The sequence below is a fragment of the Trichechus manatus genome, unplaced genomic scaffold (genome assembly GCF_000243295.1).
Source record: "Trichechus manatus latirostris isolate Lorelei unplaced genomic scaffold, TriManLat1.0 scaffold00121, whole genome shotgun sequence".
NCBI classification, from domain to species: Eukaryota; Metazoa; Chordata; class Mammalia; order Sirenia; family Trichechidae; genus Trichechus; species Trichechus manatus.
In genome coordinates this window covers 1,145,591-1,173,225 of record NW_004444057.1, presented here as the reverse complement: position 1 = coordinate 1,173,225, position 27,635 = coordinate 1,145,591, and the positions used below count along the sequence as shown (strand labels likewise).

Below are 27,635 nucleotides of genomic sequence, written 5' to 3'. Positions count from 1 at the left end.
AGTTTGTTGTTTTTGCTCTTTCAGTAAATAAAAATAAACGTACAATATAAAGTCACAGAAAAAGATAAACAAAAGGATAAAAAAAAATAAGCAGAAGGGTAAGGTCCCTACATAGAAGGTAGAATGCGGAAGGATATCTATACAATACTTTAGAAGACTATGAGCTAGACTGGCAGTTTTCAAACTGTGGTCCAGGATACATGAGGGTCATTTTCATAACAATACCCATTCCCGGTTGATTCTGACTCCTAGGGACTCTACAGGACAGAGGAGAACTGCCCCCTAGGGTTCCTAAGAAGCAGCTGGTTAGCAGCCAAGCTCTTAACCACTGTGCCACTAGGGCTCCTTCATAACAATACTATTATTTGTCTTTTTTTAACTCTCATTCTCTCATGAGTGTTACGTGGAATTTTAGAAAGGTTATACAATGTGTTATATCACAACAGACTGAGTGCTGAAGTAGACAGGAGAATACAGCTATCTCCTATTAAACCAGAAATTAAAGAGATTTGCAAGATTTTAAAGAAAAAAAAAGCCACTTTTATCATTAAATTTTTTGTTTCACAAAAACTATTTTCTTTTACAAAAAATGTTATTTAAAGAATATACAGGCATCCCGAGACCAAAAAGTCTGAGAACTACTCAACAAGATTCTGAATTAAGAAAAGAGAAAGAATGTAACAAATTTACCGAAATAACGTCAGGTTTCAAAAATCACAAAAGGTACCGATAAAACTGCTTTTTAAACCAAATGTTTAAAAAGTAAAAATTTATTTTAAACATGTTTCCAGAATAATACTCTTAAGTACAAAGAAAAATAAAGTAAGGTAAAATTAAAAACCCATGACTGGAAAAAAAAAAAAAAAACCCTACGAAATTGTTAAGAGATGATAAATACCTTTTAATGCTTTTCCTCTAATTTCCTGCATTTTCTCAACTAAGCTATTATTGTACAAGTAGAAATTTTTTTTAAATTTAAATTGAGTTAAGAAATAAACTAAGATGAGTTCAAAACAGATCTTGTATTAGTGAGGCTAGACCAAATCTTCTCTTTTGGATGATGTGTAACTAAGGGCCAAACATCTCCATCCTTTAGAAAAATGTATTATATTAAGTATCCTCTAAGCATGACTCAAGAGCCCTGGTGGCGCAATGGTTAAGCAACTGGCTGCTGACAGGAAAGTTGTCAGTTTGAACCCACCTGGTGGCTCCGAGGGAGAAAAGACCTGGTGATCCGCTCCTATAAGGATTAAATCCTAGAAACCTTATGGGCAGTTCTACCCTATCCTCTGGGGTTGCTATAAGTCAGAATTGATTCAACAGCCTACAACAAGAAGTATGACTCAGTAAAATGGTACTCTAATGAGCCTAAATGGTGAAGGTTTCTGGTTGTTTTCAATTTGGCAAATTTTGATCCAATATTTAACATCACTATATTAGATATATAAAAATCTTCAGGGGTTAGAAAATAAAACTATTAGCTATATACTCTTCAATCAATGAATGATTATCATAAATGGAATATTTCAATTCAGTATCTCCCTTAGATTTTATCAGAGGCTATGACAGTGAATGATTATGGAATCCACAAATCTATATGGTTAAAACTGAACTAATAACAGTAACAAAAATTAATTTTTTTAGATTCATGCTTACCTACTATACTCTTTTCTGGAGCTGGTGGCACAATATAACCAATATGTAAATACTTGCTTGCTAATTTGCTATGCAAGCCAAGAAAGTCACTGAATCTTCTTTTAACTGAAAATTCACTCTTACTGAACATGGAAAGGGAAGTCTATGAGTGAAGAAGAGGTATTTCAAATTTTGATTATTAAGCAATTATTTAGAAGTTAATATCATACCTAACTGAACACACACTAGTCTGCTTTGCAAAAGAATGCAGAGTAGCTAACTAATGTACACAGATTTCTAACAATTAAAAAAATAAAACTTAATCATATATATATTTTTTTTTTACAAAAACTTAAGAGGATATAAAATATCTGCTGTATTCTATCCTTGACTCATATCATTCACTTGTATTCATAGTAATGATTCTTAATTCCCAGATGTCTTCTGAGCTTTACTCCTATATATCCAAATGCCTCCACTTAAATCTCACTGACATCTCAAACTCAACATATTTTCTCCTACTCTAACATAACACTCAGATAACGGCACTTGTCTATTATGTACTACTATATTCCTGTGTTGGGAACAGGGCCTGACCCCATGGTAGATGTTTAATAAGTATCTGTTAGATGAATTGATGAATCTCATGCCCATCTGTACTGTTTTCTCTTGTATTGACTGCCTCTCTGCACGGCACTCCCACAGCCACGCAGTTCCTCTAGTCAGTAACCTAGGCATACCCCTCGTTCCTCACCCCTTACATCCAAGTCCCACTGATTCCACCTCCTAAATAACTCAAGAAGCCATTTATTTCGCTCAGCCCCAGAACCATTTCCTTAAATTATTACTTCTCACAGCAATGACTGCTACAACAGACCCTCTCTCTTATTAAGGTTCAAAGGACTACAAGCCTTTAATAATTCCAACGGCATAACTAGAAACCCTGACTTCTACTTTGACCCTCCCAGTTCATACCAAGGCTGGAGAAATCATTCTAAAACAAAAATCTAATCGTGCCACACTTGTGTTTGAAACTCCTTAATGGCTCTCCATTATGTTACAGATGAAGCTCCAACTCCTTAACATGGCTGTTCATGATACAGGGAGGCTTACTGCCAACACTTCTATCATACATTACTTGCAGATCCTGGAAAGCACAATGGTTTCTTGACTTCTGGCTTTCACATCAGCAAATAAGGCTCACCTTTGTTGTTACTCTGTATGCCATGTAAGCATTCATGCCATCACCTATAAGCAAAGTCAAACATTATTAAAAATCACGAGTTTAAAAATAAAAAGTACCATTTTAATACTATAATGATGCATTCAGTAAAGAAAAACAACATCAATTATCAAAAAAGAACAAATGTAAAAAATAATTCGTAAATATTAACTCACCGACTTTCTCTGGATCTGATACACCAATTTCTATATCAAAAATATCTCCATTTGCTTCTTCTTCAATCTAGAAGAGGTAATTTTTTTTTTTGTATTAAAGAAAATACTCTAACTTATGTTACAGTTGTAACACTAATAACTGCAACTTCTACCATCTATCTTCTATGAGGGTCATATCACATCAAGTAACTGAAAAAGGCACTCAGCACTCCATTTCTGAAAAACAATAAAAGCTTTCCCATTTTCTGACTACGTTAAAAAAAAAACAGCACAAAGACAGTAGAAAAAGGATTATCTGTAGAAGTAACGGAGATTCTTGTGTTTACAACTCCTCAGATACAGGAAAAAAGTGTTAGTTTTCTTTTTGAACATTGTGGATTTTTTAATTCTATATACTGAATCTCCAGATTCAGATTATTGAAATAATTAACTCCTTAATTATTTTAAATATTACTTTTCAAAGTTGTATCTCTTCTCTTTAATAACCAGGAAGCAGCCATCACTTTTTACCAGTAGAATCCTAGATACCTACAGAAATTACATATTATACTTAAATCAACCTTAACACAACGATTTAGCTAACCTACCTAATAAACACATTTTCTTCCAAGCCAACTGAAGTACTATAAAGCTCACTGAAAAGAACAGTAAATGGGAAAAGATAATCCTGAGACTACACAGAAGTACCTTTTAACGCTTATAAACAAGCAATCCAAATAGCAGCTCTGTAAGAAACCTTTGTTATTCCCAAGAAGAAACCTCAGACTGTTAAATCTTGCAAGTTTTTTAAAGGAATATTAATAGCCTAAGACTGTCTAAGGAAAAGTGAATTTTTCTAACCATAATTCGTTTAATGGATTCCCTCTTGCACAGATTTTTAAAAAGTCTTACTGAATTGCTACATGCATACAGAGAAGTATATAAATGAGCTTGATAAATTTTCACAAAGTGAGCATATCTGCTGAACCAGAACCTATATCAAGAAATAAACACCATCATTACCCCAGAAGGCCCTCTCTTGCGTCTCCTCCAGCCACAACCCATTCTCCAACCCACCAATGTAACTGCTAACTTGATTCTGTTGTTATTCTGTGCCACAGAGTTGATTCCAACACATAGTGACCCTTTAGGACAAAGTAGATGCCCCCTAGGGTTTCCAAGGCTGTAATCTTTATGGGAGCAGATCATCAGGTCTTTTCCCCTACAGAGGAGCTGGTAGGTTTGACCCACCAACCTTTTGGTTAGCAGCTGAGCACTTAACCATTGCACTACCAGGATTCCTTATCCCGACTTCTAACACTTTACATTAGTTTTACATGTTTTTAAAGTTCATATAATGGAATTATACGGTAAGTACTCTTTTATGTCTGACTTCTTTCCTTTTAAAGAAAATATCCTCTGATTATCCCTTGTGTTTTAGTTTTGGTTTTTTAAACCATGGTTATTTTAATGATCTATTCCTATACAAGTGCCTTTTAAACATATAATTTTGCCATTTACTATAATTTCCATACCATGAATTCACATTATTAAAAATTGCTTCCAAGTATAAACCCCAAAAATTGAAAGCAGGGACTGAGATTATCTGTATATCAATGTTCACTGCAGCCTATTCACAGAGCCAAAAAGTGGAAACCACCTAAATGTCCATCAACAGGTAAACGAATAAGCAAAATGTGGTATATACATATAATGGAATATTATTCAGCCATAAAGAAAAATAAAGTTCTTATACATGCTACAATACGGATGAACCTTGAAAACATGCTGAGTGAAATAAGTCAAACACCAAAGGACAAATATTGTATGACCCCACTTATATTAACTACGTAGAACAGGCAAATGCGTAGAGACAGAAAGTAGATTAGTGGTTACCAGGGGTGGGCAAGGGAGGAATGGGGAGTTGTTACTCGATGGGTGCTCGGTTTCTTTTCGGGATGATGAAAAAGTTCTAGAAATAAACAGTGGTGATGACTGCACAACACTGTGTATATAATTAATGTCACTGAGTTGTACACTTAAAAATGGTTAAAATGACAAACTTTATATTATATATTTTACCATAATAAAAAGAATAGATAACAACCTTTACATATTTTATCAGATAAAATCACTCAAAATACCACTTCATTGTGGTTAACAGTTTTCAAAGCACTTTCATACATCATCTTATTTGCTCATCATATGAACACAGAGAGATACACATTATCACTGTACAACAACAAATGACAAACTCCTTGATTTAAAAAGGAGTGATACACCCAAGGTCACTGGGTTGAAGAGTGGTGGAGATAAAATTAGAAGCCAACTCCTTTAGTTCAATGTTCTTTTCTCAAAATATCTAAAAGGCTTTAATTAGGAATAACTTTAATTAGGAGGGGATGTTGCAAAGGAAACAAATGACTTGTTACTTACATATTAATTTAGAGTAAAAACATTATCACATACCTCCTCTCTGGATCTATCAAAGATCACAGGAGCAGATATACTCTTTGATTCAGTTCTGGGTGCAATGAGTGTGGTAGGAGTGACAGGGGTGACTGCAGGAGAAGGTTCTGAAGAGAGGATAGGTTCCCTTTCTGGACTGTCCAGAGAAACTTCTTCCGTGGCTTCTAGATATAAATTAAACAAGTTAGTTAAGGATACTGGTGGCAAATTCCCAAAATTCTGTACAGCAGTTAATGAATTATGAAAAATACTTTGTATACTACCCACAAATATATAAAAGAATCCTTACAAAGTAATTTTACGAATACTTCCTTAGTTATTTAACATAACTTTGAAACCAACAGTGACTTTCTTGGTTTTAGGAAGAATTTCATTAAGTCAGCTTAATTATCTATACTACTGATAAGGATAAGGCTAGGAAGAAAGCAATGATGTGGGTATTTCCACATTCATTTGTGTTTGGATTTGTTGTGTATCCTTTACTTATGGTGACTTACCTTCCAAATGATTATTTTATACAGATGAACACAAATTTTATGGCAGAAGGCCGTCCAGAATTATCCCAACTGGGATTAAAAATCTGTTATGGATAATCCACAAAGTTAGTAATCTAAAGCGATTAACTGCCAAAGATTACTGAATATTACATTGATTATTAGTTGAATAGACTAATATGACACAAAGCAAATATATGTTTAGGTTTTAATTTAAATGCTCTCATTCACTTGAAAAATCAAAATTAAATATATCTGAAATCATACAATAAATTGAGTGTCTACAAGCTATGTAACACTGTGCTAAGTGCAATGGAAACACAAAGAAATGTAAAATATCATACCTGCCCTCGGAGAGCTTATAATCTAGTTGGGAAAACAAGACATAAGCATGTGGAATGTTAAATAATAATAAAAGACTTAAATAATAGCCAGGAAAAATAAAATGAATGTTACAAGATAAGACATTTAACTGCTATATGAACTACAGAAAAAACTACAATTTAAGTTCAGATGGGAGACAATACTTTAGACTGGAGAAAATCAGGAACAGTTTACAAAACTGATTTGAGGAGATTTGGATGGGGTGGGGGATTCGACGAAAATGGAATAACATAAGCAAAAAACAGAGCCAGGAAAGTGAAAATTACAATCAGTGACCAGAATGTACACCACAGTTCTGCTCGTTTGTAGAAGTGATTCCAGGTAAACAAAGGCAGGAATGTAAGGGAAGCAAAGACTCAGACAAGTGGTTTCTAACCAGAGGTTCTTAGGTTCCTAGAGGTTTGGGAAGGTAGTAATGGTAGTCAGTGAGCCATTTTAAAAAATATAGTAATAATGTATTTATCTCAAATAAGGTTGTACAGGTTAACATTTTATCAAGTTATTCTTACTGATTATCTCTTGTTGATGAGAATCCTTACTTAGCACAGATCTCTCGTAGTTTTGTATTTTAAAATAAGAATAATAACCCAAACCCTTCAAACTAATCGAAGGAAGTGAAACAGATTAAAGATGTTGAAAATAGACTTATTTTATTTTTTTAAAGATATGAAACCAACATGAGAAAGGAAAAAACAGCAGTATCTCAAAGCTAGGAGGTATGAGATCTTTAATCTATGGACAATAAGCAGAACAACTAGCATAAAAACAAGCAGCAAACAAACAAACAAAAAAAAACCCAAAGAAAATCTAAAAGAGGACTGTTATTGGCAACAGAGTCACAGACAACTGTAAAAGAGGTAATGACTTTACTGAGGTATCAGTACAGATAAAGTCATTTTAACTTTTCAATCTCATTTTACTTTAATAATACCATGTTTTGTGTTCTTTGCACTGACTCTGACAGGCTAATTCATAAATGGTAGGAGACTTCAAAACCAGAAAAGCTAAATATGATCTAAGTAGCTAATATGGGAGGGAAAACGTAAAATAAGTAGACAGAGAGTTACGTTCCAACTCATAGTGCCCCCGGTGGCACAATGGTTAACCACTCAGCTGCTAAATCAAAAGGTAGGCAGTTTGAACTCACCAGTGGCTCCGCAGGAGAAAAAACTTGGTGATCTGCTGCTGTAAAGATTACAGCCTAGGAAACCCTATGGGGCAGTTCTACTTTGTCCTATAGGGTTGCTATGAGCTTCAACATACTGCTACATAATGTTTGCCTTAAATTCTTCTCAAAGTTTCTTTTAGCATAGGTAAATTAACATAGTGGAATTTACAAGCTTTAATTTAAACCAGACGCAGGGGTTAAAGAAGATACCCTATAAGTACCGTGATTAACTTTTCCTTGGAAAACATACTTTGAGGACAAGCAGAAATTAATTATGTCAATGTCAACTAAGTAACATTTCATTTACATGACAGATGCCAGGGGATTTTTAAAACAAAAGAATATTTATTAAACTTGCAATTGGCATCATTTGCTGAACAACATAAGTGAAATAAGCTAGTTACTATGGCAGAAACAAGTTCTGAAAGTCTAGGACAATTTTATCATTGGCAATTCGTTCACTCCCACTTAGTCCTTCAGGACAGTTTCCTAAAGTATGTACAGTGGAGCACTAGTGCAGGATGTAACAAATGGTGGATGAGAGTGGCTCCATAGTTAATCACATCTGGTGAACACTCTAAGTAAGTAAATCATTTGTCATACTCGAACTTTTTCTGGTATCACTTCTGACATACAGTACTTGGAATGCTACCCAAAACAAATCAGCACATGTACCAATACAGTTTGTTCTTTTTAAGGCTTTAGAATCAAAATGGCTAAGTCACTGAACAATATCTATATTCTATCCTCTGACAGAAGAGAAATAAAATAACCCAAGTACATGTTCTCATTAATGGACAATACTTTTCACCATCCATACTCCTCCACAGAAGCAGGAATGATATACTTGCTAAAATGCCTTATGAAAAACACACACCCCAAAAAACCCACACCTGCTGCTATTGAATCAACTGACTCATAGTGACCCTGTAGAACAGAGAAGAACTGCCCTATAGGGTTTCCAAGGAGCGGCTGGTGGATTTGAACTGCCAATCTGTTGGTTAGCATTCATAGCTCTTAACCACTGCACCACCAGGGCTCCAAAAAAGATACTAGTGTTAATTCAGTTATACAGAAACAATTAGAGTAGGTCTTAGATCACCTGAAGATGTTACTATGAAATGCAACTGAGTTTAAGGTAAACGATAAAGCATAAAAAGTGCTTATGTTTGTAGGTTAACAAAGGACACAGATGGCTGTTTATTAATTTTTAGTCCTTGTCTCTTTTTTATTTTTTAAAAAACAAACACTGACATGGACCACATTTTAATCACAATATTTAGTACAGAATTTCTAGGTAAACTGAAAAACTGAAGATTTTTCTAATTAAGCTAAGTGGGCAAATATTATTGTATACTCTTCACTTGGCTAACTGTATGATCAGCTGTGCACACAGTAAAACAACCCTCTTTCTTTACACACACACACACACACACACACACACACACACACACACACACACAGTTCAGTTGTTAAGAGTAAGGCTTCAGCACACTCATTTATATGGAATTCTTGCTGTGAGGTGAAAGAGTCTTTAATAAAATGGACAATCCCAAACTTCTGTATATGAGCCTATACTATAAGAGGAATACATAACAATTTTAGATGGTACCTGCTTAGTAGAGAAAGAACTTATGTCATCTTTTAGATTAAACACAAATGTCATGAAAAAAAATTTTTTAAGGATTGCCTGGAAAAGAAGTCCACAAAAGGAAACAAAAAAGAACACTATAACTTTGATTAACAGATTTTGACTCTAAGTTGTTAGGTAGCTTAAAAAAGAAAAAGAAAAAAAAAGGAAACATTTAAGGTATTTGGTATCATACTTTTTTTAATTTTCTGACATGATGAAATATATGAATTTATTTGTGGTGGCAACTTTTCATAGAACTAATAAGCAGAAAATTATTATGGAACTTTGTGATGGAGAATTTTATCTTCAAGCATATTTGTATAAAAAATACAGAAATACTATTCAGAAATATAGTTTGAGTACTATAAAAGCCAGTTCAGGTAAGTTAAGATGTTAAATACACAAAGATTTGTAATTTTATTTTTTGTGTCATTAATTCTACAGAAGTATTTGCTTCTTAATATCAAAACACTGTCTCTAAAGTTTAAATCTTAAAGTAGATAACTGTTTTGGAATGTCTGATATACATACATTTTAAAGTTAGGATGGATTATACCAAATCTTTCTCCCTTATCAAAAACAAATTTCTCAAGCATCAGTTTACTCACCTAAAAGTCAATCAAAATAGAACAGGTGGTAAATACTGCAGCGTTTTATTAAAAACAGATTTCAAACATAAAGAGAATATTAATGAAAGTGATTTTTAAATCTACAGTTTAATTTTGCTTTGTGATTTGTTACAGAATACAAAGAATACAATCTCTGCTATTTCTCAAAGAATGTCACAACCATTGTTTTTTGAGTCTAAGCAGTAACAAAAATAATCAAATTATAATGTGTAATTTATTTCCAAATGCCTAAAAGCCTAGAACTAGAAAGGATCACATTTTACGCTCCTCAACAGTCAACATTTTTTATAAAGTGATCTAGTTCGTAATTCCCTATTTTAAGTTACAAGTAGAGCTACCATTAATACTTTATACAAGATTCTAAATTTGCTTTAGAGAATATTTTGTATCTAACAGGATATATACTACAATTGGCTTATTATTCAAACAAAGATGTTCACAATTACCTGCAAAAAGATCTTCTCTGTCATCTTCTAGCACAACTTCTGTGGGTTTTGGACCACTGGAATTTGTACTAATAACTTCTGCAGGAAGACTAGCTGGTTCTGGAGATGACGGGCTTGACTGTTAAAAGAACAATAATGGGTAACAGATTGGCATGTTTGTCTGTTGTAATTATGTCCTTGTACACTACAGAAAAAGAACATTCTCTTGACAAGAAAAGAGGAAAGAACAAGAACAGCTACTTGTATTTCCTACTCTGAGGGCCCACCACCCGTCTTGCAGTTTGTCGTACTGTGATGGCTTGTATGTTGCTATGATGCTAGAAGCTAGGCAACTGGTATTTCAAATACCAGCAGGTTACCCATAGTAGACAGGTTTTAGCAGCGCTTCCAGACTAAGACAGATGAAGAAGAAAGGCCTGGCAATCTACTTCTGAAATTTAGCCAATGAAAACCTTATGGATCACAACAGAACACTGGCCGACTTGCTTGCTTTCAACACGAGATCAGGAGGGATCAATTGCTAAAGAAGTACTCCATGTGTGGTGAAACAGAGAGCCAAGGAGGGAGTGGGAGACCCTCGGTGAGATGGACTGGCACAACAGGCACAACAATAGATTCAAACATGCTGGCGATCATGAGGATGATGCAGGATTGGGCAAGGATTCGTTTTCTTGTACCTAAGGCTGCCATGAGTCAGTCGACCTGATGGCAGCTAATAGCAGGAACAATATCCTCTATGGCATGAGGACATTTCTTCAGAGTTTTCAAAAACAGTTTCAAACTGTTAACCAAAAACTTAAAGAAGACTCTTTCTTTTCTCTCTGGAACTCATTTTTACAGACCCAAACTCTCACAAAGGTGGGCCTCCAATTAACTTAGCAATTTCACTTAAAGGAATTTAAAGAGTAAATAAGCTTATATATTACTTCCTCTGGAAGATATTTCTGAGAGTCTTAAACTCAGTTCTAGCTGAGTCTGCACAGGTGCCTGGCCTAGATGGTCCCACAAAATATCTATTTCTCCTATCATAATTTTTCTTACCATATATAATTATTACCTGTTTATAGACTATAAGTTCTATAAGGAAAGAGGAGTATCTTGTGTACTACTTTTTACTCAATGTCTTGTAGCAAATACTCAATGAGTATTCTGTTAATTGCATTCTAAAAAAATAACTATGGACATGCCAAAGATTTAGCCACAAGTTTGTCAAGCAGATAACATGAAAAGCTGGAAACAACCAGTACATCCGCATAAAAATTTAGAAGAGTGGCATTTATCGACACAGAAAGATGCTTGCTTATAAGCCATTCTGTGAAAAAAGTACATACCTACCACACATGATCCATGTTTTTATAGAAAGGTGTCAATATTCATTAAAAATAAATGTTGTTTTGCATTTCTTCTCCTTACCCTCCTAGAAACTAAGATATACTTGTGTCGGATAAAATATAGCCACTAAGATCTCATATATTACCTATACATTCAACTTCATTTTAAACAAAGGTTCCTATCTCTAAAATCCCAAACGTTTCTCAGGAATCAGAAGCTCAGATTCTAGTTCTGGTCCTACCCTAACCAACTTCTCTATAGTTACATAATGAATCTCCTTGGGTATCAATTTTTTTGTCAATAAAATGAGGGCTGCATCAGCTAATTGCTAATACTCTTTTTACCTATCCAATTTATCATTTTATAATTTCTAAAGCCAGAGTGCTAACTTGATTTCCTTTTGAATTTCCAAAACTTGTTTGACACTGACTTTGAGACAAAAACTAATTTTGAAAGAAATAAAATAGTAAAACATTTTAAATGCAATTTTAAAAACAGTAAACTTCAATTTGTTGCTGTTGATTTAATACTTACATGAATGAGTTTGACTGTTTTGTTAGAGCACCTATGCCATTGCATCAAAGGGAAATTCAGTGAAAACAATTTCACAAGGACCAAAATACAGCCTACATAAACACTGATGATTTGATTAAGTCAAGGGTTGTACTATCTAAAATTAGTCTCTAGCTATGTGGCTACTGAACGTTTGAAATGTGGCTAGTCTATATTGAAATGTGCTATAAATGTAACATATAGACTGAATTTTGAAGACTTAGTAAAAAAAGAGTATCATATTAACAATTTTTATATTGATTAAACACTGAAAGGATATTTTAGATATGCTGAATTAAATATATTACTAAAATTAATTCTACCTATTTCTTTCTACCCTTTTAAATGTGACTACTAAGAATTTAAAATTAAATATGTGGCTCACATTATACTGGACAGAACTATTCCAGAAGTAAATTTTATTGTATTTTAGGAATAAAAGTAGATCTTCTTGAAATTCTCTTATTTCTTTCAACAGATTTTTAATAGCTACTGGGTTTAATTCAAAGGTTTACCCTCTAAAAACCACCTAAATTTCATTATGTGATACGTGACCTGTTAAATACAGATCTATATATGCATTTACAAAGGAGGCCTGGTGGCACAACAGTTAAGAGCACGGCTGCTAACCAAAAGGTCAGAGGTTCAAACCCACCAGCCACTCCAAGAGAGAAAGATGTGACAGTCGGCTTCCATAAAGATTACAGCCTAGGAAACCCTATGGGGCAGTCCTACTCTGTCCCGCAGGGTTGCTATGAGTTGGAATCCATCCAATGGCACAAATTAACAACAACATACATTTACAAACAACTGTGTATAAGAGGCTATAGTGCAAGAGCCAGAAATACATAATGTCAATCTGATCACGAGAAAATAAATCAAAATTGAGGGACATTCTACAAATTAACTGGCCAGTAGCTTTCAAAAGTATCCAAGTCATGAGAGACAAACAAAAAACCCATTACACAGGAAGGAAGAAAAAATACAATGAAATGCAATATGGGATTCTGGATCAGATCCTGGACGAGAAAAAGAATATTAGTGGGAAAACTCGTGAAATCTGAATAAGGTCTATAAATTCGTTAATAGTATTTCATAAATAGTAATATTCTGGTTATGACAAATGCTTTACTGTTGTATAACCTGTTAGCTGGGTAAAGGTATACAAGAACTCAGTATAATATTTTTGTAACTTTTTTCTAAGTCCAAATTCATTTCAAAATGAAAAGCTTAAAAACTTTTAAGTGAACATATAATTGTTTTAAGGTAAAATAAAATAAAATATTTAAGGCATACGCATACACACACACACATACACACACACACAAAATCTGCCATTGAGTCAATTCTGACTCATAGTGACCCTATAGAACAGAGCAGAGCTGCACCACAGGGTTTACAAGGGGCGGCTGGTAGATTCGAACTGCCAACCTTTTGGTTAGCAGCCGCAGCACTTAACTACTACACCACCAGGGTGAACCCCTTTCAGCATGTTGACTATCAGTGCTAAGGCACGAAGCTTCTTCGAGATGCTAAACAAAAAGCAGGACCAGACTATGATATCGAGATTAGTGCCAGCTCTGGGGGTTCAGGCGCTTTAAACATTTTTCGCCGCAAAACGTGAAAGTGAGTTGTGAATCTACGAGTGCTGATGGGAAGGCAGCAGAAGAAATTGTTGAAATATTAGAGAAGTTAATTGTAGAGGGGGGTTAATTTGACCCAGCAAATTTTTAATAACGGATGAAACGTCCTTATTCTGGAATTGAATTCTTGAAAGGATCTTCATCCATAAGGAGGTCAAGACAATGACAGGCTTTAAGGCTTTTAAAGACACAGTGACTGTGTTGTTATGAAGTAATGTTGTACATAATATGGTGCTCACACAATGTCTGTTATGCACTGAATTGTGTCCCCCAAAAAATGTGTGTCAACTTGGCTAGGCCACGATTCCCAGTATTGTGTAGTTGTCCACCATTTTGTGAGCTGATGTGATTTTCCTATGTGTTATAAATCCTACCTCTAGAGGCAGTTATATTAATGAAGTAGAACTGAATCTACAGGATTATGTTGTGTCTTGAGTCAATCTCTTTTGAGATATAAAAGAGAGAAGCGAGCAGAGAGACAGGGGGACCTCCTACCACCAAGAAAGCAGAGCCAGGAGCAGAGTGCATCCTTTGGACCGGAACTCCCTGTGCTGAGAAGCTCCTAGAGCAGGGGAAGATTGATGACAAGGACCTTTCCCTAGAGCCGACACAGAGAGAAAGTATTTCCCTGCAGCTGGCGCCCTGAATTCAGACTTCTATCCTCCTAGACTGGGAGAGAATAAATTTCTCTTTGATAAAGCCATCCACTTGTGGTATTTCTGTTATAGCAGCACTAGATAACTAAGACAACATCCAAATTACACAGTGTCCTATTTCACAGAAGGTATCGTGGACATTAAGCAACGCATGACTGTATGTGTTTTTGTTATTGAACTTTTAAGGTTCTTGAGAGTAGAGACATGGCTTTTCATCTTTGAATCTACAGACCATTACTAGCTGGTATATACTACATAGTGAAGTAAGGTATCATTGTTTATATTTCATAATAAGCTCAAAGAAATTTTATTGTTAAATAAGTTATTTGGTTTATTAGTTAACCTGACTGATGATAAATGAATATTAAGTACGTACTTTAGCTGTGCTATGTAAGGATTAATTGGTGAAGGATGTTATGAATAACAACGAAAGGACAGAGTTTTGGATTACTCAAAGTAGGTTTGTTTTTCTATTGACCATTGTCCCCATATTAGTATTTGGGATTTGACTATGCTTATTTGAAAATGTTTTCTTAACATTCATAAATGAATACTGAAATTTAGACAGTAATATTTAGGTAGAATACTGAAATTTAGTAAATTGCACCTAAGTTGGGGAGGTGAGGAGTAAGAAGTGGAATAAAAGTGTTGTCAGATCGGTTTGGCTTGCTTAGAAAAGGCTTTCTGTAAAATTGAAGTGTTTGGATGTTTGAAGAAAGTAATGGACAGAGAGGAGACAGAATAGTTCAGATGTGTTCATGAACATGAACAAGCCACTCAGGTAGGAATGGCAGTTGTTTAATGGGTGACATATTGTATTGATAAGAGTTTTAGTTGTAAACAACATAAACCAACTTGTTCATTTAAGAGGAAAAAGAATATGTTAGAAAAATGTCAGGGAGCTCATAGAATTGACAAGGAACGTAGAGAATGAGGCACAGGAATCAAGGGAGGTAGCCAAGATCCTGCCATATGAATAATCTACTCATGTATGCCACTCCTGGTACTGCCATCTCTGGACCCTTGCTTTGTGCTTCTGTCATCCCTGGACACTTGCCTGTCCTATGACTAGTCTCTTACTGATCCTTCTGGGCTATCTATTACCTATCTTGAGAGCCCCTAAAATAAGAAAGTTGTTTGGATGCTGGTGATCAAAATGGCATATAACCACTACACATTTCTTAACTGAGCTAAGGTGCAGTGAGGTGCGGCAGTAATGAGAGAAAATATTGGTCAAATGATTGATGACTAGAAAAACAAGTCAAAGGAATGAACAGTAAAGGATCAACTGCATTCTTTCTTGAATAATTCAGATTACCATGGCAGCTGTTTTCTCTCTTTTTTAATTGTGGTAGATATATACGTGATAAAACACGTGATATTTCAACAATCTTCACGTGTACAGTTGAGTGTATGGCAGTTGTTTTTTGAGATGGATTGGTATGTGGACAAAGGTTTTACAGAGGTATTTCAGACATGGTGTAGTTAAGGATCAAACAGTGACCACAGAGATAGAAGAAAGTGGTGATAAGGCAAGAAGTTTTGCTATATCTACAATACCACTTAAAACAATGTGAAAACTCACTGCATGTAAAAGAGAAATTCATCTTAATGATGACAAAAATGTATAAAACTTAGAAACACATAGAATTCAAGATGCAACCAAACTGGAGTGTGATAATCAGCCTCCAAAATGGCTCCCAATGAGCCCCGCTTCCAAGTATTCATACCCTTGTATAGGACCCTCCCGCACTGTACCACACAGAGGTTGGTCTGTGTGACCAACAGCATACAGCAGAAATGATGGTATGTCACTTCTGAAATTAGGTTATAAAAGACTGTGGCTTCCATCTTGGGTAGTCTCTTGCTGCCCCCCACCCGTTCTTTTTCTCTGATCACTGACTCTGGGAGAAACCAGCTGCTAAATACTGAGCTACCCTATGGAAACGCCCACACAGCAAGGAACTAAGGTTCCTCTCAGTAGCCATATGAGTGAGCTTAGAACTGGATCCTCTTCAGCCTTCAGATCACTGCAGCCCTGGCTGACATCTTGACTGCAAGAGTCAGAACGCCCAGCTAAGCTGCTCCTAGATTTCCAACCCTCAGTTACTGTATGAGATTGTTATTTTAAGTTGCTAAATTTTGGAGTAATTTGTTACAAAGCAATAGATAACTAATGTATGTAGTTAAGCCCACTATAGTCTTTCTCTCCTGCTGATTAAAAAGGAAACCAATAGACAAAATAAAGAAAGTCTAGAAATTTAGCTAATTCTAAAGAGAAAAGACAATCAACAGATACCAATCATGAGATAAGCCAAATGTTAGAAGTATTAGTCATAAAAAACTTTTAAAAGCTTTCCTAACTATGCTCTATGACGTAAAGGTAAGTATACTGGAAATGAATGAAAAGCCAAAAGTTGTCAGCAAAAAAATAGAAGCTATAAAAAAAAAAAAAAATGAAAATTTGAGAACTGAAAAAAAAATTATCTGAAGTAAAAAGTTCATTCAACAGGCTCAGTAACAGAATGGAAATGAAGAGTTAGTGAAGTTGAAAATAAATCAATAGAAAGTATTCGATCTCAATAAAAGAAAGAAAAAAAAGTGGGGGGGAGGGGGCAAAGAACAAAGCACCAAGAGACCTGTGGGACTATAGCAAAAAGTCTAACATTTATGTTACTGGAATCCCAGGAGAGACAGAAGACTGTTGCAGAAACATTTAAAGAAATAATGGCTGAAACTTCCCAAATTTGATGAAAGACATATATTTATAGACTCAAGAAGCTCAGCAAACTCCAAAGAAGATAAACTTAAAGAAAACTATACTGAAAATCAAAGACATAGAAAAAGCAAACATGAAAGCATCCAGAAAGCGTCCAGACAAAAACAAATTATTTACAGGGGCACACTAATTTGAAAGACTGCATATTTTTCATCAGAAACCACAAAGCCTTCACAATAGCAAAAAGATGGAAACAACCTAAGTTCCCTTTAATGGGTTAATGAATAAACAACTTGCGCTACATACATACAATGGAATACTATGCAACTATAAAGAATAATGAGGAGTCCATAAAACTTCTTAAAACATTTAACCAATCTGGAGGACATTATGCTGAGTGAAATAAGTCAATCACAAAAAGACAAATATTGTATGGTCCCACCATTATAAAAAGTCAAGACTAGGTATACACACAGAAAACAACGTTCTTTGATGGTTACCAGGAATGGGAGGGAGAGGCAGGGGTAATGGCTTTCTAGATAGTAGACATTTGTTACATTTGGTGATGGGAAAGACGAGTCCAAATATGGGTGGGGTTGGCACAAGGTAAATAAGGACACTAAGAAGTACACAAGAAAAAAAAAGTATGTGAGAAACAGGGACAATTTTAGTAAATGCTATAACATATACAATTTTGCAACAACAGTAAAAACAACCAAAAAAATATATGTGTGGTTATGTAGGTAGATATGGATGTTTATGTGTACAGAAAGGCATATGTGAGTAAATGCACGTGCATGTATAGGTTTATCTGTAGGCATACCTATATACACGTTTGTGTGTGCTACGTATATATCCACATACATAACAAACCACATAGCGGGCAGTTACGGGGGCCTCCTAAACATATCCAAACAACTCGCAGGATTGGTTTACTGGGTTAAAAGGCTTGGGACCATAGTCTTGGGGGACAACTTAGTCAACTGGCAAAACAGTTCATAAAGATAATGTCCTACATCCGAGTTTGGGGTCTTAAAAGCTTGCAAGTAGCTAGTAGCTATCTAAGATACAACTATTGGTGTCTACTCGTATGGAGCAAAAGAGAATGAAGGAAATCTAAGGCTCAAAGAAGAGACTAGTCCATAGGACTAAGAGCCCACATGAACCACAGCCTCTTCTAACCTGAAACTAGAAGGATTAGATGGTACCTGGCTACCGCTGTCTACCAGCTATCGACCATCCTGAGCAGGGACACAACAGAAGGTGCTGGATAGAATGGGAGAAAAATGTAGGACAAAACTCAAATTCCTAAAAAAGGCCAGACCTACTGGACCAACAGAGACTAGAGGAACCCCTGAGACTACCGCCCTAAGATAACCTTTGAGCTTGGAATTGAAGCTATTTCTGCAGGTCACCTTTCAGTCAAAAAATAGATCGGCTTATAAAATAAACAATGACACCCATAAGTAAATGTGCTCAAATAATTAACTATATGAGACCAAACGGTCAACATTTACCCAAAAGCAAAGCTGAGAAGGCAAGGAGGGGAAGTGAAGCTAGGTTAATGGAAACAGAACAAACAGAATGGAAATGAGAATGTTGACACATTGTAAAAATTGCAACCAATGGTAAGGAACAATTCGTATAAACATTGTTAAAGGGGAACCTAATTTGCGTTGTAAACTTTCACCTACACAATAAAATATTATTTAAAAAAAAAAAAAAAACCACAAAGGCTAGAAAACAGTGGAAGAACACATGCAAAGTGCTGAAACAGAAGAGCTATTGACTCAGAAATCTACAAACAGGAAAAGTATCCCTCAGGAATGAGGTGAAATAAAGAGTGTTCAGATGAAGCATAAGTAAGAAAATTCATCACTAATAGACGTGCTCAAAGAAAACTACTAACAGAAGTTCTTTATGCTGAAGAGAAATGATACAAGAGGGAAACCTGGATGAAGAAAGGGCCACACAAGTGGTAAATATCTTAGTAATTAAAAGTAACTATTGTTTCTCTCTTAAGTTCTTTAAAATAAATGATTGTTCAAAGCAAAAGCTGTAACACAGTAGACAGCTATAATATATGTGAACTGTTTGCAACCTATAATCTAGTTTTATCATAACTGAATGTTCATATTATGCTAATATCTTGGGTCCTTAAGGGTCTCTGACACCAAAAGCAGAGAAAGAAAACCTAGCATGTGTATATAACAAAAACTAGTCTTTTGTCCTACAGTCCAGATCAGAGGAGTGCAGTGTGGGATGGGAAAGGTGCGGCCGGTGGGCAATTCTAGTAGCAGCTGTAGAACAAACTCACTCACTAAAGACTGCCAGGACTCACTCACTAAAGACGGTCAGGACCCACTTATCTGCCCTTGCCTCTCCATTCCTCTTCTCTTCCAGGATCCCATGAAGTAGAAGCGATCTTCTCCAGAGCATGGAAAGGAACATGTGGAGAGTGGCCACCGAAAGAGAAAGCAATGGTGGAAGGGAGCACTGATGGCTTCTTTGCCTGGGGCACAGGTTCTAGTAGGCTAGAGCTACAGTTCAAGATATGCACTTGAAGAGACATCAGTATCTTTAATAAATGTGTACTCTATCCACCTACATCATCACCTAGTAGTGTGCAGATTATTTTTTATAAAAAATTCCAAGGTTGTTGCCAGTATCTCGTCAATTAAAAAGTGGAGCTTAGGATTCCAACCAAGATCAAGGAAGCACTGTACACCTCTCTCTCCCACTGACTAACATTAAAAACTGGATATACTACAGAATGCAATGACCTAAAAGTAATTAATAACAGACAGATTGGGGAGAGAGGCAAAACATGAAGAAAGACCCTTACGAGTCAATTCCAACCCACAGCCACCACCCATGTGTTGCAGAATAGAAATATGCTCTGTAGGGTTTTTAAGCCTGTGACCTTTCAGAAGGAGATCGCCAGGCCTTTCTTCCAAGGTGCCTCTAGGTGGGTTTGAATTGCCAACCTTTCGGTTAGTAGTCGAGCACTTAACTGTCTGTACCATCTAAGGACTTCCAGTCCCAATTAAAATTTCGGTAGGATTTTTTTGTGGCAGTCAACAAGTTAATTCTAAAATTATACACAAAGGCAAAAGAACTAGAATACTCAAAACAATTTTCAAAAGTACAAAATTAGAGGATTCACTCTACCTGATTTCAAGACTTAGCTACTAGTTAATCAAGACAGTATAGAACTGGCAAAAGAACAGACAATAGATCAATGAAACAGAATACAGTCCAGAAATAGACCCACACACATATGGTCAACTGTTTTTTGACAAAGTTGCAAAGTCAATCCAATGGAGAAAGGCTAGTCTTTCAACAAATGGTGCTGGAACAACTGAATACCTATAAGCAAAAATGAATCTTAACCCATACCTCGTATCTTATGCAAAAATGAACTCAAAATGAATCATAGGCCTAAATGTAAAACCTAAAACTATAAAGCTTCTAGAAGGAAACATGAGCAAAAGCTTTGCGACTTTAGGTTAGCACAGTGGTTAACAGCTCAGCTGCTAACCAAAAGAATGACAGTTCGAATCCACCAGCCACTCCTTGGAAACTCTATGGGGCAGTTCTACTCTGTCTTATAGGGTCACTATGAGTCTGAACTGACTCAGCGACAATGGTTAAGTGAACTTTCTTACATGTAATTTTAACGTTAACTTTAAAAATATCAGACGGGAAAATTTCATAGGGAAGTAGGCATTTGCAAAATTGACATTAAAGACAAATTTTATTTTTTTCAAGGAAAAAAACCGCATGCACAGAGAAAGCTGAGCATCTCTACCGCAAGCAACTTTATAGAACATTTTTTTAGAGTCACTAAAAATAATGTATTCTAAAATCCTTAAATTTAATGGTTTCAAGTGAAAGTTGACAACTAGAGTTGTACCTCTTTATAAATCTCTTTGTAGTAATCTTCCATGCCTATTGCCTTTAAATACCTGGTCACAAAATGTTTCTCTCTGAAACACTGGCAATTCATAATTAAACTTCCAAAAGATTAATACATTTAGTTAGTGGCATACCTGAAAATTATAATCCAGAATTAAAAAAACAAGTTAAACGCTGTTACTACTTGCTGTATGAAAGCAAGAGATACTACACTTAATTTCCAATTCCTCTTTACCAAAAGGGGCCTTGTCTTACTCTGCTTACTCTCCCTTGATGTTACCCACTTCCAGGGTTTCAAACATCATCTCTATGCCATTAAATCACTCCTGTCTTCTATACTACTTCTGACCACATGCACATTTCAATTACACACATATCACTGGGTACCGCAGGTATCTGTTTACATGACTGCATTTATTACACTGTCTTCTGTTGCTTCATACACTCCATGAGGGTAAGGACTAGACTTTTACATAGAGCTCAGTTCAGCATTACTATTCAATAAATTTACGAGGCTTACACCCAGATGTATATCTCGAGCCCATCCAGCATTTCTAGCTGCCTGATGTTATCTTCACTGGTGTAACCGATCTTCAAATGAAATAAACTTACCATTCTTCCCCGGAGAAAGGCCTTTTAATGTTATCACATCAATTTCCTTTTCTTAATTATCTGCACTGCCCTTCTGGAGGACTTTAATCTCAGACTGTTATAATTTGGTCTCCATCTCACCTACCTGCCAACAGTATCTCCCACTCAAATTCACCCCTCAGAATGCTGCCACATTAATCTTCCTAGGTAACCATGTGACTGTCATGCAAATCTTCCTGAGTAAATAATAAATTTCAAAGTCCTTCACAATCTCACTACATAGTAAATCTGTAACACACCCTATATTCAGCCATGCAGGATTACTTACAGTTCTCTAGAATATAAAAGCTGGACAATGAATAAGGAAGACTGAAGAACTGATGCCTTCGAATTGTGTTGGCGAAGAATACTGAATATATCATGGACCGCCAGAAGAATGAATAAATCTGTCTTGGAAGAAATACAGCCAGAATGTGCCTTAGAGGCAAGGATGGCAAGACTTTGTCTCATGTACTTTGGATGTGTTATTAGGAGGAACCAGTCCCCAGAGATGGACATCATGCTTGGTAAAGCAGAAGGTCACTGAAAACAGGAAGACCCTCAAGGAGATGGACTGACATAATGGCTGCAACAGTGGGCTCAAACATAGCAATGATTGTGAAGATGGCGCAGGAGCGGGCAGTGTTTCGTTTGTTGTGTACAGGGTCGCTATGAGCTGGAACCGACTGGACGGCACCTAACACCACTACCCTAGAATATGGACTGAACCTTATATGCCCCCTTGCCATTCCCTCCTCTGAAATGTTATCCTCCCCTTCAAGGTCCCTCTAAAGCTCCAAGATGAAGCTCTGCGAGCTTTTAACAGTCAAAGAGAAACATTTATTGCTCATCTATGTGTCAGGAACCTTGATAAGAATTAGAATCTCCTCCTTTTATTTCACTGGTACTTTGCTTCTGTTCTCAAAGAATTGCAGTGTTTTGCTGATCTTTGCACTCTCGTTATCACCTAAACAATTTTGCAGAAAGAGTAAATAGTCAAGCATTCACTGAAGTCAACCAAGTACTGTATCTGAGGACTTACAGCAAGGGGTTATCTGATGGGAAAGGAATTCTAAGACCTGTGCACCTTCCATCTGGAAATTCCATTTGAAATGCTCTATAAACACAATCTTGTGACAGTGTTGGTGAAACTACAGTGCCCATCTTAACTTCAGATGGCCATTAAATATGCGGTTACTAAAAGAACCAGTTATAAAGCCATACATCCTGGGTTAACTGATTTTTGACATGGGTACCAAAACCATTCTAGAGGAAAAGAATAGTCTTTAGAACAGTGTTGGAACAACAAAATATTTATATGCCAAAAAAAAAAAAGAATCTTAACCCATACCTCATATCTTATACAAAAATGAACTCAAAAGGAATCATATGCCTAGGATATGGGATAACTGGACATCCATATACAAAAGAATAAAGTTAACCCTTACACCATATAAAAAATTCAAAATGGATCAAAGATAACATCAAAACAAAAAATAGATAAACTAGACTTTCATCATAATTTAAAACTTTTGTGCTTCAAAGGAAACCATCAGGAAAGTGAAAAGACAACTCACAGAACGGGAGAAAATCTTTGTAAATCATATATCTGATAAGGGACTTGTATCTAAATTATATAAAGAACTCTTACAACTCAATTAATAAAAAGACAAATAACCCAATTAAAAAATGGGTAAAAGGTCTGAATAGACATTTCCTCAAGGAAGATCTCTAAATGCCCAATAGATCATTAGTCATCAGGGAAATGTAAATCATAACCAAAATGAGACACCACTTTACACCCACTATGATGGCTACAATCAAAAAGTTAGCTAATAACAAGTGTGGTCAAGGATGTGGAGAAATCAGAACCCTTACATAGTGCTGGGAGGAATGTAAAATGGTGTAACCACTTTAGGAAAACAGTCCGGTTGTTCCTCAAATGATTAAACACAGAGTTACAATATGATTCAACAATTCCAGCCTATATATATGTATACACACACACACACACACATCCAAGAGAAAAACATATGTCCCCAGAAAAACTTCTTGTACACAATATTTATAGCAGCATTATTCATAATAGCCAAAAGATGGAAACAACCCAAATGTGCATCAAGGGACAAATGGATAAACAAAATGTGATATATCCATACACTAGAATATTATTTGGCAATAAAAAGGAATGAAGTACTGATATATATGCACATATACTACATGAGTGAACATGAATGAATCTTGAAAACATGCTAAGTGAAAGAAACCAGTCACAAGAGACTACATATTACATAATTTCATTCATACGTAGGAGCCCTGGTGGCACAGTGGTTAAGAGCTCGGCTGCTAACCAAAAGGCTGGCAGTTCGAATCCGTCAGCCACTCCTTGAAAACCCTATGGGGCAATTCTATTCTGTCCTATAGGGTCACTATGAGTCTGAATTGACTGAATAGCAGCAGGTTTTATTCATATGTAACTCCACACTCACTGCTGCCGATTCTGATGTAAGTCCAGAATAGGGAAATGTATAGAAACAGAAAGATTCGTGACTGCTTAGAGTGTGTGTGTGGGGAGGGGGAAGCATGAGAAATACAGAAATACGGGGTGATAGCTAAAGGTATAGGGTTTCTTTTTGAGGTGATGAAAATGTTCTAAAATTGACTGTGGTGATGACTGCACATATTAGTGAAAATATTAGAAGCCACTGAATTACACCCTTGAAATAGGTGAATTGTACGGTATGTGAATTATCTCTCAATAAAGCATTAAAAAAAAAAAAAAAAAGAGCCAGGTATCTAATATGAATTTCCTAATTTTTTCTCAAGGCGTTGTCTACTACTCCATGCTGTTTTACGGCAAGCACCTTTATGCTTAAGGGTTGTTTCACTTAAGGGTTCGTAAACAATTTAAAGCCTTGCCTCTGAGGATACCAAAAATCTCAAACTTTTTACCAGATTCCTACCCTTCTCGTTCCTTTCCCTGTCCCTATACTAGTAGTTCCCACCATTTTCTTGTTTAATTAGCACAATAGAAACCTACAGTAGGGTTCTGAAATATGTTTCATTTATTGAAAATATCTTGATACGCCTGTTCTTAATTTTAAAAAGAAATGAGCTCAATATTGGGTTAAAAAATATACACATTAATTAAGCATATATGTAAACTAAGTTGTATAGGCATTACAAGCTTAACAATTACGCCATTCAACTGTCTATAATTTGAGTTTGACTTCACTGATTTTTCCCCCAAATCAAACACCCTCAAACAAAAGTATCTACATGATTAATATAATTTAAAAACTCTGCTTTTCTTTAATTAAAAGAAAAATTATATGTCTTAATTTCAATTAGGTAGTAACTATTCAAAGCAGATAACCTGATTCAGAATAACGTTGGGTCTTGCAACTCAAAGTGTTTCTATGGTCCAGAAGTGTTGCCGTGGAGTCGATTCCAACTGCAACACGCTGTGTGCAGAGTAGAATGGTGGTGACCTTTCAGAAGCGATCATCAGGCCTGTTTTAAGAGGCACCTGGTTGGGTTCAAACTGCTAGTAGTTGAGCTTATTTAACCATCTGCACCATCCAGGCACTCCCATGGCATCAGGAGAGCTTGTTAAAAAAACACAACCTTGGGATCCACCCTAACTACTGAATCAGAATCTGTACTTCAACAAGATCCCTAGGTGATTTATGTGCACACCAAAGTTTGAGAAGCACTGTTTAAAAAGAAGTGGAGAAATGGAGCGGTTTTTGGTATACTGAGAGACACTGCTATATATATCCTTTTCCAAACAGAAAAAAAAAAGTTCTGAATTTGCAAATCTCACAGTTACACTTGTTTCTTAAAATTAATAACCTGAATGAGTCCATGAAAATAAAAGATCTAGATGAAGAATCAAAAAAAACCTTTATTTACAACTTTCGCAGTGCACTATCCAAGATAAATTTAAAGTATTCATAATTAAACTTCTGCAGTCTTTTACCGAAAAAAATCAAATACCATACTTTTTAAAAGAGCTCCATCCACTTAGGAAATGCAGGCTACAGTTATGCAGAGTAATACCTGTTCTTTTTATTCAACTCTAAAAGACCTCAGTTAAACAGAATGCTTAGTGTACACAGTATTCTAGTATACTAGCTCAATCAAACTTTCTCCAATCCTTGCTGATGGAAAAATCTTTTTATCTCCCAAAGGGAATACAGGTTTTTAGAATCCTGCAGACACTAACTTTCAATACAGGTAGCTATACAGTATGTATAAAGAACTAAAAGGATACTAACCCCAAGAAATATATTCTGCAAGATAATTTTTACTAATTCTTAGCTGTTGGTTTTGACAATCCAGCAAGAATTAACTAAATGCAAATGTTCAAGATTCTGTGAGAAACACAAAGATGATCAAGGCACTATCCCTGGCCCCAAGAAGTCTGTCTGAGGGGAGGTAGGATTTCGAAGGAAACCGGCATATACAACTAGCAGAATGCGGTCAGTGCTGAAAACGGTTCCTGGAAGTTTCGAGTCACAGGTAACTGAATTTCAGCTAATGGATATTTTACAGTAATTTCCAACTGATTTGGTGCAGAGTTGAGCACACCAAGAAAGCTTACTAAAAAGCACTTCATAAGGAGGTATAGCCCAAAGTAAACAACCCTCTGGAAATCTGCTTACATTTTAATACACATACAAACAATTACAATTACTATGAGGTGGATGTGTTCTCATCGAATGCAATGCAATTCAAACGTGAAATGGATATACAAACAAAACACTCAAACCAATTGCCGTCGAGTCAATTCTGACTCATAGCGACCCTATAAGACAGAGTAGAACTGCCCCATAGGGTTTCCAAGGAGCGGCTGGTGGATTCGAACTGCTGGCCTTTTGGTTAGCAGCCATAGCTCCTGAGGTCTAATACGGTGAAGTTCATAGAGGGTGCTTCCTTTGACAAAAACAGGAACACTCAGCTTGAGAGATCGCTGACCATGCGAGAAAAGAGGAAAAGGAGGTGGGGATCTGTTTTTATTTCTCTCCTGGTAACTTACCAAAAAAAAAACCCCAAGTTTCCTGGACTACTCTCTCCCTTCAACTTTATTATTTTACAAACACCATGGCCCCTAAAAAAGTCTAGGATCTAAAGAAAACAAAAATGGGCAAATGCATTTACCCATTTAACAGCCCAAAACAGAGGCACCTCCCTTAAGTGGAATTAGTAGTCCATGAATGGCCAAGACTGGGAAAAGTGTATCCACACGCTCTCTACAGATCTTTGGCCATTCAGTGCTCACTTCATTCCTCTCCCCTTTCGGGGGCACCCCCTCCGGTGGGAAAAGCAAGCACGTCTCCGAAGTGCTGCAAAGGCCCCGGGGTGCACGCTAAGGTTTGCTGGAACCCAGAGCAAGACTTCCTCTGGCCTGGAAAAAGGTGCGGTGCAAGTGACACCAAGGAAGGCCAGCTGAACGGCGAAAGTGCGCTGCGATGCTGTCTGGTTCGGGCCCCTCAGAGGATTAGGTCGTTCCCCCCGGCCCGCAAGCTCTTCTCCTGAGGAGGCCTCGTCGCCCCAGTCCAGCTCCAGCCCACTGACAGGTACCCAAGGTAGGGCCCGCGTCACAGGTGTCGCCCGACCCGGTCCTTGCAAACCCGGGGGGTAGGAAGACACAAGTCAGGGTAGGGGAAAGGCACCTAATGGCGATACGCGCTGCAACGGCGGAACTCAGCACCCACAGCGACGCGCGGTCTCACCTCCAGGGTGGAGACAGTGCTAGTGAACAGGTCCTCTCCGTCCTCCAGCTCCTCAAAGTCGGTGGGCTTCCCGTCCCCCAACGGAGGAGGTTCCCTCTCGGCCGCCATCTTCCCTCGTCCAGACGACTGCGTGAGCGGGGCCTCGCGGACCTGTCACGTGAGCACGCAAACGCTGGCTCGCGCGCGGCCGGCCGGCTCCCCACCTCCCCGGC

General features: G+C 36.6%; 1 protein-coding gene across 1 annotated transcript in view; it reads right to left on the bottom strand.

Annotated features, from left to right (window-relative positions):
- The window catches only part of SNX2 (sorting nexin 2), a 54,515-nt gene extending 26,941 nt beyond the window's left edge, over positions 1–27,574 (bottom strand). Inside the window, exons 1-6 of the mRNA XM_004384274.2 lie at positions 27,424–27,574; positions 10,236–10,353; positions 5,482–5,645; positions 3,034–3,100; positions 2,840–2,883; positions 1,657–1,798 (exon numbers count right to left, since the gene is read on the bottom strand). Of these exons, the coding sequence (XP_004384331.1) occupies positions 1,657–1,798; positions 2,840–2,883; positions 3,034–3,100; positions 5,482–5,645; positions 10,236–10,353; positions 27,424–27,531 (643 nt within the window). The 5' untranslated portion in view covers positions 27,532–27,574. The remainder of the gene's footprint in view (positions 1–1,656; positions 1,799–2,839; positions 2,884–3,033; positions 3,101–5,481; positions 5,646–10,235; positions 10,354–27,423) is intronic.
- Positions 27,575–27,635: the final 61 nt, after the last annotated feature.